This window comes from Acyrthosiphon pisum, chromosome A2 (genome assembly GCF_005508785.2).
Source record: "Acyrthosiphon pisum isolate AL4f chromosome A2, pea_aphid_22Mar2018_4r6ur, whole genome shotgun sequence".
NCBI classification, from domain to species: Eukaryota; Metazoa; Arthropoda; class Insecta; order Hemiptera; family Aphididae; genus Acyrthosiphon; species Acyrthosiphon pisum.
In genome coordinates, this window is record NC_042495.1 from 42,698,670 (window position 1) to 42,712,815 (window position 14,146).

The 14,146-nt window shown below is 34.8% G+C and overlaps 1 protein-coding gene across 1 annotated transcript in view; it reads left to right on the top strand.

Annotated features, from left to right (window-relative positions):
• Positions 1-463: 463 nt before the first annotated feature.
• The window catches only part of LOC100158940 (transcription factor AP-2-epsilon), a 42,421-nt gene continuing 28,738 nt past the window's right edge, over positions 464-14,146 (top strand). The window contains exons 1-2 of the mRNA XM_029489375.1: positions 464-917; positions 13,738-13,911. Coding sequence (XP_029345235.1) covers positions 648-917; positions 13,738-13,911 — 444 coding nt within the window. The 5' untranslated portion in view covers positions 464-647. The remainder of the gene's footprint in view (positions 918-13,737; positions 13,912-14,146) is intronic.

Sequence of the window (14,146 nt, forward strand, 5' to 3'; positions counted from 1 at the left end):
TTTGATCGTACTAGTATAATATATAAAACATTAAAGCGTTTTCTACTTGTAACAGCTGTCATAATTTGTATAATATTGCAGTTTTTGAACTTGGTCCCCCACACCAGTTCCAGTAGATCGTGACTGCAGTAATGCGTATAATGTACCATTGCTACTGCTATTAACGCCGAATTGTACGTGAATCTTATAAGAGTGAAGGATTGAGAGGGGTTGGGGCCTCCCCCCTACGAGACCACCCGATGGTACACGGCATCCAGAGCTCTAAGACTTATAGGCTGCCAACTGGTTATACTAGGCACTGGGGTAACCTTATTCGAATGAATATTATATATTTATATGGGATGATACAGGACATAATATGTATTTTATACGTGCAAAACATAGTATATATAATCACATAATATACTATGCGTTATAATTTATTTTAACGATGTTGTGTTAATTCATTATTTAACTTGGATTTTTTTTCGCAGGATCGGCTAGCCGGACATGGTACAGTCGCGTCAATCGGCAGTGGAGGTGGCGGGGGTAGTGGTGGTGGAGGCGGTGGTGGAGGAGGCGGCGGAGGCTCGTCACCGTTTAGCCCGCACCACCATCACCACCATCACCATCACCGGAACACGACGCCCACCAACGCCGGATCCAACATGGGACACCACCAGGACTTCCAGCCACCGTACTTCCCGCCGCCGTTCCCGCCGGCCCACCATCACCATCAGCCGTCCACCGGCAACGCGTCTTCGCCGTCCGCCATGGACTACATCAACGACCCGTACTCGCAGACGCTCAACAGCCTGCACCAAAGCGCACAGGCCGCTGCAGCCGCGCACCACTACAATCAGCTGACCGTGGCCGCGGTGTCTGTCGGCCAGCGGCACGATGCCCTCCGCCGGTCGGACTCAGACTCCATACACGTGGTGAGTGAAATTTATGATTATAATGTCGTTGTCTAACTATATCGGCATGGTTTGTACTTTGGGCTATAGGGTTGAAATTATAAACATAAATAACATTATTATCTGGGGAATTAGGGAGCTCCAACCTTAAACAGTTTCCCTATACATGATGCATAATGCATATAATATTATGGTAACAGATGGGTGCATTTTGCAAGCATAGGTACTGGAACGTGAACACATTTGATATTTTAAAAATAGAAATTCAATTTGAAAATTCGTCATCAATGAAACAAAATTGTATTGCAATATATTATAAATACACTTGTAAACTATTAATTTTTCTTTAGCTACCTCTTATCCTGTTTTTTGGATTTTTGGTTTGGGCTTGTTTGTAGAGGCAAAAATATAATTTGGCTCATCAAATAATACCAAGAGGGTAACCATACGATCCTTCAATAATGTCACTTGTGCAGATTGGGTGTACCTATACTTGTAAACTGCAATGCTGTGGTGTACACGCAAGGCCTTGAGGGTGGGAACATACAATTTGCCTCATTACCACACCATATCAAATTCGTCTGCCATAAAAAAATATATACCATGTTTGACCATGATTTTTGTAAGGGGCTCTGTGTAGGCAATTTCGATGCGTAAACGAAAATCTAATGACTAAAATTGTATACAAAGTTACGAGAGCGGCTGATACGTAATGCCTCTTGACGCGTAGTCTTAAAAGTATTATACATAGAATAATTAATGAAAAACACACGTATAGTAAATTAAATGATTTTTATTTACATACTATTATTTTTCAACATAACTACCTCCTAAAGCGATACATTTTTGCCAACGATTTACTAATTTAGAAATGCCGTCCAAATAAAATTCTTCGAGTTGAGCATTGAACCATCGTTTAACTTATCTAGTATAATAGCAGACGTAATCTCACGTATCTTTAAGGAATTGTTGCATAATTATGAAAATTCAAAATATATTTTGAATTCGTGTGGAGTTTATTGCGTCTTAATATATTATAATATACATACATTACAAAATGATTTTTATCATGTTCACGCCATTTTTATAGTTAAATTATGCATTTCTTTAAATTCTGGTTTTTGCCATTTTTAAGTTTACTTTATACAAATATTTACAAATAATGTATAATGACTCTGAAACTACTCGTTCGAATTTAAATTCCAGTACATAGACATTTTTACAATAATCTGAATGTTATATTATATTAATTTGAATTATTGCACTGCAATTTAGTCATATGAAAATGAGACGAGAGTGCCTAAAAAATCTCTCCCTGCATATTTCGCACAATCCCACGTTAACGTGTTTTGATATAGCATATACGTATCTATATAATTGTAGGTGTTTGGCGTCTGCCCTCGCGCATACATGACGTACTCATTCCGCGAGTTCACATGCGAAATCGTTCGCCCGAGCAAGGATTCTGCCACTAGATTCACACGATTTCCGATGTGTACGAAAATGAGCTGTTAAAATAGTCCGTCGCGAAACCACCATTAATATTTAATAATAATACATGTTATTATATAAAGTTTTGACATAATTGCGCTATTGAAAATGGAAACCTATATAACCCGCGGTGAGATGATCGACGGTTCCCGTAAACGAAATATATTATATCAAGTACCTTTAACTATACGCTCGCCCGCCACGTGCTATACCGCGTTTTCATGCTAGATTCCATCGCCGGGATGACCGAATAGAACGATTTTGTCGTGTATTATGATGATTCGATGCTTCCGGCTCTATATGTATAGATTCTAATTTCTAACCATCGTAATATATTATAGGGTACCGCGGTAAAACGTAATATAATTTCGGTCGGCCCGCGTTCGATTCCTTAATTATTTCGATTAATATCAGCACTTATATTTTATACACATTATTATAACATCTACAGCTACAGGTTATCGTCGAGTGAATAAATTATACCATAGGTACATAATATTAAATAATACGTAATATACAGCTACAGGTAAGTAGGTAACATATAATAACATAGTTGAGACCCTGCACAGGACACCTGCTAGCTTATACGTTATTTGTATTCTTGCCTGTCTGCGGTGGGGGGGGGATACGTTCGAATAAAATCTGGCCCACGCGGAAAATTGCTCCTCGAATCCGCCTCTGTCTTAGCATCTGATCTCGAATTCTAGTATTCACCTACCCGTCCTATTATTATATTGTAGTGGTCCAACCTATATAATATGATAAAATATCTTGGACGTGCGTTTACACGCTTCGTTATTGTTATCGCGTGCGCACTTGAATCGATCAATCACGAACAGTTTGAAATGGACAACTCGAGACAATCGCAGGTCGCGCGGGTATACCTACACCGGAAACGTGACTGTTCGGATAAAAAATCGATTCGCGAGTGACCCTCACCCCCTCACGGTGTGATTATAATTGTAATTTACGAGCGAGCTGATATTGCGCTGCGTGTTTTCATATCACAGTAGTGATGTCGTCACATCGGCAGAAATTTGGTTACGGAACTCGATATAGGGAATATTATTATTGTTATTTTTTATTATACCGTGCGTTTACCCGCAGCACAACTACCCATACCACGGCCAACAGTAAGATCGCGCGTGAAATGCATTAATATTGTCCACACAATTGATGTATGACATGACGATTCTCGAATCATGAATTAAGTTTCAAATTTACTTATTTTGTCTGGCGCGTGCCTATCGTAAACTATAGGTATAATAACTTCGATACAATCCACCGAGTGTGCGCATCAGTGCATATTATTAATATATGTTCCTATACCTAGTTAGTAAAATAATTCGTGTGAACCATTTACGTGTATGGAATGGAATCGAAGTGCGAGCTATAATAATGTCTTATATTATATTGTAATCATAGTTTTTCCAAAGCCCAGGCTTAGGAACAAGCCGTGTTACTGTTACATAAGCATCACACCCTAGGCCCTAGCTACGCTTCGCATTATATAATTAATGTAGAAATATAATAAGAACCAGCTAAAATAATTTCCCACGTAGGTACACTGTACCTACACAGTGCTAACGGCGGCGCGTAACTCACGATCGCGTCACACGTCGCGCGGGATAAATCTCATATTATTATATATATCTGTACCGCAAGATTGCGTGCGTGTCTCTCGCGCCAAATGACTTTACAATAATATGTGTCTGTTTCAAGAACCTGTGGAGAGGAGAAATGGAAAACAATGTTAATATATTATATTATTGCGCGCACATCCGTTTTCGTTTCGCATATTATAATACATAATATCGTAAGTTATAATAATATAGGTGTATAGGTATAGGTACCTATATAATATACCAACCTGCCGCGCCACCGCTCGCTATTTGCATACGCGTGCAGTAATGTCGACATTATGTCTCGTGTATAAATTATATTTTGCATATTTATATATAATGCACGCGCGTTTAACAATAATTATTATATGCACACAATCGCGTATTCTGTCTAACAATTTTTTTATTTTTTTTTGGTATCTTATTATAACGTTATTATATTATATATTTTATTCGTCCGTGTTATCATATTATTGTGTTCTTCTACCCGCGCGCACCGGTAGTCCCGCCGCGTGTGCTCGCCTATAATATTATAATAGATATTACGTAACCTGTACGCCCGTTAAATGACTCAAACACGCCATCCCTTGACCACGCCCCAAGATCGTATATTATTACAATAATAATAATAATAATAATAATAATAATAATAAAAATAATAATAGTAATAGTAAAGTTATTATATCTCTCATGCCCGAGAAATAGATTTTATTATCTTTTCGTTTCACGCATATAAAATCTCGGCACGTGTGTGCGTCTTGTCTCCGAAGAAACGTGACCCGGCCGGCCCCCGCGATATCGACTTTGACCCATAAAGTGTCTAAAAAAGCCGTTTAACTAGAGAACGAAATCGTACTTATACACCTAGGTGGCTACCCGCTACCGCAGAATCATGCATTTAGCTGTATTATTTCTGTAGGTTTTTTGTTTGTGAGATATTATATAATATAGGTACGCAATACGCATCATAGTGAATTTTTTTGGATGTTACACCCCGTGGTTGAAATTAAGCATTTATTTAAATTCTTATTTTTAAGAAATTTTAAATACACTTGCATGAAGACTATATTTTTAATATAACATTCAAATGTTCAACAGACTATATTTCATTATTTTATGATTCTTAACATATATAAAAGAATAACTCAGATACTATAATATATATAGATAACAGGTATACTTAATCCTTCGCATTTCGATTTCAATAGGTATGTCGTATGTACGTACGTTCAAATATGAAGAAAAAAAATGTCTTAAAATGTATTAATTTTAAATAGGTATAGGTATCAGACTCGATACCTACTTATCTACCTAGGTACCTCGTACCTACTTAAAAATTTAAAATCAGAATTTGTTTTCATTATTAAATTATAAAAACTGTGTAATCATCCTGCTTATAAAATCACCCTGTACATTATTATATTATTGATATAATGATATCACATTTATTTAAACAACGGTATGTATTAGTATAATAATATATTCATCAAAACTCGATTTTATATAGTTGCGCACTCGTCACATTTTGAATCGCGAGGAGGTCGTAGTTTACCACGTAAGGTGAGCAGTCCGCAACCGCTGTCGTTTATGCCATAACTCATACGGTAATACGGTATATATTATATATATGTAGTAATGTATAGTATAGGACTATAGTCTATGAATTACGGTGGGGTGGCGTGAAAACTACGTCTTGCACTTCATGTCGTATATATTGGTACATATTATAATATAGGTGTACCGTACTAGGCACGACGAAACGGGTCCGGTTTTTATAACAACGCTGCCTGGTCACCATAACGTCATAATAATATATAATTATAATTTTTACGGGGTGTCTTACTTTGGATATGTTCCTCGTCGATAACTGTTTGTCCATACAACGTTTAAAATATGATTTTGTACAGGCACACCCTTCCCTTGAATGTTTTAAATAATGTATTAGGTCACCTTTTCTGTTAAGTTTTTAATGCCAATATTCCATTCATTTTTTAGATTCTGAGTGGAACGATGAATTTATTGATTTTACAATGGTGTGTGTTTTTTTTTATTTTTTTTTGTGTCTGTGTACACGATGAGTAGTCGAAATAATGCTTCGATTATCAACTTCAGTATCTTGTTCGACTGGAAAGTGAATATCGTTGGTGCATTGAGGAGGTCAAAACTTAAAATTCCCAGTAATTTTCAAAAGCGCAAAGAAAAACCAAAAAAAAATTAAGGAAAAACGGGAATTTTTACGCAAAATCGATTTTTCACAAAATTGAATTTGGTTTTTGGTGTAACTTTAAAAAAAATGACCGTAGATACATGAAAGGCTCCTAGTATATTGTTTCAAAAGCAGATGAAAAATATTAAAAATCCTTAGTCACATTTTTTTTTTTTATAAGCATTTAAAGTTCAAAAATTGACAAAATATGGAAAAATCACGAAAATTAGCAAATTATTTTGAGTTAAGAATTCGTAAAAATTTTTTTTTTTAAATCTAAGATTTTAAAATGTAATACAAGATTCCTTATAAGATTATCTACCTTTATCAAACAAAAAATATCTATAAGAAAGTCAAATTAAATTTTTATTATCGTTTGAAATTCATATTTTTATAACATTTGATATTCACTCGATTTCTCATGTAACGATTTTCTTATTTTGTTGTAATTAAAAAACGAATGACTGTAAATACTTGAAAATTTCACTGAATGTTTATATTAGTATTTTCTATATACGATGAAATTTTGAAAATAATTTGACATTTTTTGAGCTGTTTACGGACATGGTCAGTTTTAAGTTTTTTTAGTTTTTTTTCTATAAATATCAATAAAGTTTTATCTGTTCGGCCAAAAAGTGTAAAAATTTAATACGAGGCTCCTGATATATTGTTACAATAGCAGTTGAAAAATATTATTGGGGGGGTGCTTGGGGAGGGCTTAGCCCCCCCCCCTGAAATTAAATCAAATCTCTGCCTATGCAAATAAGTTATTTTATTTAAACATAATATATTTTATCGATGTGGAGCTATGCAATGCTCACTGACCAACCGTTATATTATACAATCTTATTAGCCCGATATGAACTGCTTTACAATACATACCTAATTACCTACCTATAATATTAAATACACCTAATCCAAAACTTTTAAATCACATTTATTTTCTGTCCGAATGACAAGGTTGATTTCGGGTAGAAATTAATAATTTATTTATAATATATTTATATTTTTCACGTCAAAAATAAACCGTTGATCGTCGTTTGACTAATTTGCGAACAGCAACCAACGGAATTGTTGGATAAGCTCTGCTGCTATTGTTTGGTAGATGTCCGTACACTGCATATTTGCAATGAATATAATATCAGCGATGTGACACAAAGAAATAGCGTTGGTTCTAGGTATATCACTATAATAGGGACGACAGTTTTTTTTAAGTTTTCATTTATTATATATTAGTGAAAATTGCTTTGCTCGCGTGGATGGATCCGCTGATGACGTGTCCGTGTATATATATATAATATATATTATCATTATTATTACCTCCGCGACTGACTACCGTTCATAATATATTACATTATTATCGCGGGCGAGCGTTCGCGTCGACAAGGGCGGCGGCGAGCAGTAGTCCGACGGCCGAGACTCAACGCGCTTATTATTACTATTATTATTATTATTATTATACCTATACGGTCGTTCGGGTGGGATTTAATTAAAACAGGCGCGCGCGCAAGAGTATACCTATGTATTATAAAAGCGGTACGCGTGAAATCGTTCAAAGTATTTTTCATTTTTACCTCCACTGCAGAGAGAAAGAGCGAGAGAGACAGATGGAAGGACAGAGAGTCAGCGAGAGAGACTTATTGAGTGCATGTGTTGGTATAATTAATATATGGGTATAGGTACGTATGCATTCAATCGTCCGGCTCCGTTAATGGGGCCCGAGGAAATCGATTCGACTACTCTCGTCGTGAAAAGTGGGCGTCGCGCGAGACGTGCTCCTGCATTGGTGGTGTCCAACGTTTTATTTTTTTAATTACCCGTATTCTTCGGAATTTTCGTCGAAAAACAAAAATTCTGTCGCCAAAGTCCGCCCGTCCGCCCGTAATGAAATAGTATACAATAATACGTAATATAATATTTGGTATATTTTTTTCGAGTTTATACAGTAGTCCTGGAATGTTTTTATCACTCTCCATTAATCAGAGATAGTACTTGATAGTACAAACATTTAGAATTTCTATTATGCCATTTGTGGGAAACTGTCTTGTGGTCTGTGGGAAATTCAAACATTATTTCGTTAAATGATAACCTTACTTGAATTTTACGTAAATTATTTTGCAGATGTTTTTTTTCAAAATTATTTGAAACATGAATATTTTAAAAATCAAAATATGAATAAACTCATTATTTTTGTAAAGAAATTGAGTGAGTGCGCTTTAAAAATCACACTGTATATAAAAACAGTTTAAAAAATCTGATTATTTTATGCATTGATTTTCTGATAAATGTGCATACTGCATAATAGTACTGCATAATAGTACCAATTTTCTATTTTGACAAATAATCATAATGGCATAATATCACTAATATTTTTATTTAAATCGTAAATCTACTGCGCAGCAGACAACGTAGTTAACAATATACTACCAATAGGTATTATGGGTAGTACAAAAAAAATTTGGTAGGGAACACATGTCTATAAAATACGATTTTAATAACCAAATCGGCAACCGATGATAGACGAAAAATAAACTATAATGGTTTTTGAAATAAACTCTAGTTAACGTATATAAGTATATTAAAAATGAAAATATATTATAATATGTTATATAATATTATGTTTTTATCTGCGAGAATATGCGACAAACATTTTTGGAATTAAAATCTAGCGATCACGAAACATATTTGTATCGAATCAGATTTTAAATATGCACTTTCCTGACAAATATGCAAATGCATAAATTTCCGAGTCTTGTTCATGATACGTTAAGTATATATTATAATATGTGTGTATACAATATTTTACATGTACGGCACCCTTCGAGTGGATTATATACACATATTATAATAATAACTAGGGTGGCGACGGCGGCGGGATTTCTTCGTCCAGAATTCCGATGTACGTGGAATTCCAAGCGTTTTAATTATGCCAGCTCAAGTCAGAAAAACGACGAGGGTATAAAAACGATTATTATTAGTAGAGCGGTGCTATCGTAACGCGCGCTTTTACATGCATATCATTATTATTATTAATATTATATATAATCGGGATGTAATTATGTTACAATATACGAGGATGGCCGAATCTGAGATTATGGAATGTCGACAAATTCAAATTTTTACTGGATGTTATAATACAATTTCCGTTTCGGGGGAGAGACCGAGAAACGCGCTATTGTAAAATATATTTTGTTATCGTTGTGTTATCGTAATAATTATATTTTGTTAATAATGTAATATAAACTTCCATGTATATTGTATATAGTATATACACGCATACGCCGAACCTTCTCGGTATTGGTAAATCGCGTACCATCATCATCGTCGTCGTTCGCATCGGGAAACCGTATCATATACATATATATAAATATCACAAAATATTAAAGTGTAATATTATGTATAAATTGTTCTACAGAAATTCTTGAGCTTTTAAAACTCCATCCGATAATATTTAATAACGGCGACGACTGTAGCGAGGGCTACATCGGTGATGCCGCCGTGGTCGTTTATAACAGATTATTATTATTTTACATTGTATAAAAACGACCGTTTGGCGATCGAGGTGTATACATAAAATACGTTCAAATCAATCGGAATACGCTTAAAGTCATGGTCGTGCCCAGGTGGGGAAAGGGCTGAGACCCCCAGAGCCCTGAGACTCATATCACACACCAACTATAGTAACTGGTATACCAATTCTCCATTTTTTTTTCAAATAAATTATAATCTAATAATTTAATTACGTATAGATAATTAAATATATTTAAAAGATGTAAGTGAAAATAATAAAATCTGTTATCTTTTGTAAAAAGCTGTGTCTCTGTCAATTGAGAGAATAAGAAAATACTTTGTGTAGGTATTTTGAAACTTATGTATAATATTTAAAAAAGTACTAAATAAATATAAATGTGTGGCATAGATTCAAATGAATACCTCCCTCAAAAATTAATAATCACTCTGGATCTGTCCTTTCGTAAAGTAGTCAATACTATTTCGATTTCTAAACAATGTATATTCTGTAATGCACGCCACGTACTTAAGGATGCTCCGGGCTTACCAAGTTTGTCGTCGAACGTTTTTTCTTCTACCTGACATCCACTAAAACTTTAGCTGGCCTTGTTTATACTTTATGTACACTCTCATTTGAAGTTCATAATTAAAAGTTTAAAATAATTGGCACAATAAATTGCAGGTAGCAATATCAGGTAGCTATCTCTGCAGAGTGCAGACATAAAAGTTAATTATTAATCACTTTCTGTTTCACGTTTCAATATATAGAGTATAGAGCGTATAACGCAATTCAAATTATAATACACGTGCAATATGTTCAATTTAGTAATAATGTCATTGTTTTCATAAACATTCGTTCGTGAAAAAAGTATGTATGTTGCATAGTTGTATACTTGTATCAATGGGAAAATCTTGATATATATTTAATATTTATGTAGAAATATCTTAAATTTTATATAATATACAACGCATAAATACAGAATATTCGTTACTTGACGGAAGACATTCGTATCTCTATTTCTAAATCCTACTTCGGTAATATTTTTATATTATACGTATAATAATATATTAATCTCCGGATTATAGTGAAACTGTTTTCAAACGTAATTATAAGCTGTTTATAATATTAATCGAATGCCGTTTGTAAATAAACCCCCTCCGCGTAGCTTTTGCGTATAATAACACGGCTTATATATAGATCCGAAGCTGTTCTCTCATAATATTATATATATATATATATATATATATATATAAAATCGGTCATGTCACGATAATCGTAAAATTACGCATGTTATCCGACTTGACACATTTTTTTATCGCTCAATAAATACCGCCTTCGATTTCATTCTCTCTCTCTCTTTCTCTCTTTCGATTTTGTATGTATACATCACATATTATATTTCTCTCCTGAGTGCATATGCGGATGATTAACGGCTATATAAACGCGTTAATATATAATATTATAAAAGTATATTATATTATATTATAATATGTGCTGTTCTACTTTATAGGTTAAAAAACTGGTCGTGAAAAATTCACACATTACACTGCCGCCGCGCGTGTACCTACGATTTTTTTTTGTCGTTGCACATAATATAATAATATAGGTAATAATAATACTTGCGTAAAAAAAAATTGTGAATTTTTCTCAGAAGTCGTATACGTATTATTAACTGCTGCAGCAAACGAGGGAGGTAAAAAAAAATCCGATCTCATTATATATTATATTATATTATATTATACTCGTTTCAAATACGGAACCATTAAAATAAACGTTATACTGCGGTACGCCGTATGTATCGATCGCCCCGACTGAATAATAATAACAACAACAATGATAACTCGCATACACACACACACACACAAGTACAGCAAGTATATATTGTTAACACACACAAGATCACGAGTACCGGGTCTCATGTATCCCCATACGACGAGGAGAAAAAGTAAATATAAATCAATATCGCCAAAAAAAAAACTTTCTCGGCCGAGATCGACGAGGTTGCCGCCGCGCTTGGTGTGCAACAGTTTCCGACGGGTGCCCTTCCGTCACGTATACGGAATGTAGTCGTATAATATTATTATTATATATATATATAGGTGTATTACTGCCGCCGCTGCAACCGATCGGACGTCGTTTAAGTATAATAATAATAATAATAATAATATAATACCTATACGTCGACCGATTTGGGCTTGGTATAAACGGGACCGGATCTGTGCAACCCGCACTAATAACAATAATTATTATCGTCGATGATACGCATACGACGACGACGACGACGACGGCGCACATACAAAACAGTGTGCGGATTTTTTTTTCGACTACACATATTTTATGCGCGAGGCGACTTTGTCGAGTATAATATATATCTAGGTTACGCGGACGTATCGAGTGCGTATTCCTTAACGAGAGAGTATGTGTATAGAAATAGGTACCTAAATATAATATATACGCGCGCGGTGTGCGTTTATCGAAAACCTCTCCCATATCTGGTTACGAGACCCGTAATTATAACCGGCCGAAAAATCGAAATAAATAAATAAAAAAAACGCTCATTTCGATGTCTAAAGCTGGTATTATAACGTATAATATTATTATATACCGCGTGACGATTAATCAAATTCGAACGATCGTCGGCGATACTGTCTCTTGTCTCTATCTCTCTTTCTCCATCTGTAAAATCGTCGATCATAACGCGCATTTTACGGCCGCATAAACGCGATAAATTATTATTATTATTTTGTTTTCTTCATCGTGTTCTATATCATACTACCGAGCACTGCAGTTTGTGACGTAAACGACAGTAGTATAAAAGAGAAAACCTCGCGATTATGGTACGATATTAACTGTCCGATTTTAATTATTATTATTATATTTATTGAACTATAAAAAAAACCGTTTGGTTAATCGTAGATATATCATATAGTTATATATAATATATACGAGTGTCGCTGCCACAATGTTTTTACTCTCGCGATCTCGTAAAGTGACATAATGACGGATGCTGCAGCCGCGCGTAATATCGTAATAAACTCTTGTCTAGATCGAAAATAACTTTTGAAACTCATAAGAATCGATAGTATGCGATCTAGTGTGTCGGATAGTAATTTATATGTCATAGTATACGCACATTTTAATAAATTGTTCACGCTAGTCGTGCCTATAGGCCGACGACGACGACGATGTGACCACACACGACACACACATACACACGCTCCACGTCATAAAATTGCGACGTCTACGTTGATATAAATACTAGAAACTATTTTTTTTCTATAATACACGTAACGGATATGTAGACGTAATCGTCGAGAGTGTTAATAATTTGATATTATTGGGACTCGTTCAGAAATCCCAAAAACTCCTGGTCCAAACGGACCCAACGGAGTATCCGGATTTTAGAATATACGATTTTTCATTTATTACATACCTATATAGTGTATTTATATAATATATAATATATATAGATACAACCTACGGGCTACGAGTATATTATTAAATAATGTTATAACGTATTTACTATTTTCACATGATATTATAATAACAAACATTTTTTATTGAAATTATGATTTCAATTTTTTTTGAGGATATCAGTTATTGAAGTCATGTTTTTTGGTATCACTATTATATTGTTTACCTACGCAGATATTGAAATATTTAATTTGCTATGTATAATATAAGTACAAATCTATGTCCTATACTCCTATACATCCTATATTCCAACCTTAAGAAAATCTGAATTTATCACAGCACTTAATGGTTAGGTAGGCTTATCGCTTATACCATACAATATAAAGGCGTTTAGATTATATATTTCAATGTATAGCTATAGATGACAAAAATATTATGATGGCAAATGTAAATCCGTATTTATTGTAACATTTTGTAATAATAGTACCTATTATCATATGCTGTGAGACCTCACAAATCTTTTACCATTTCACTAAACGACACAATATTATGTAATATAATATATATAGTAACGTGATTTTTGTTATTGATTCATAGGGAAACATGCACCCTTCTTTCCCGTACGAGAGCGGTCGTTCCCGAGGTGGCGAGTACGGTTCCGGCGTCGGCGGAGTTCGAGGGCGAGGCGACGTGCTCGTCCAGTCGCACCCGGGCCTGGAGGACTCATTGGTCCTGCACAACGCCCTGTCCAGCGTGGTGGAAGAAGCTCAGGTGAGTCATCGCGTTCCTATCTATTGATTATAATTTTTATATTTTTACCGTGATTTATAACCACCATATTTGTACCATCATAATTACAATATAACGCGTAGGTACCTGCGGTATATTATTCTGATATTACGCGTGAGGGGGCTGCAGCAGCACTACACCGCGGGTGTCCGGAGACACGCCTTATATCGACTGGGAGAGGGTTGAACCGGTCGTCGTCGGTTGATTACCGGTTGCT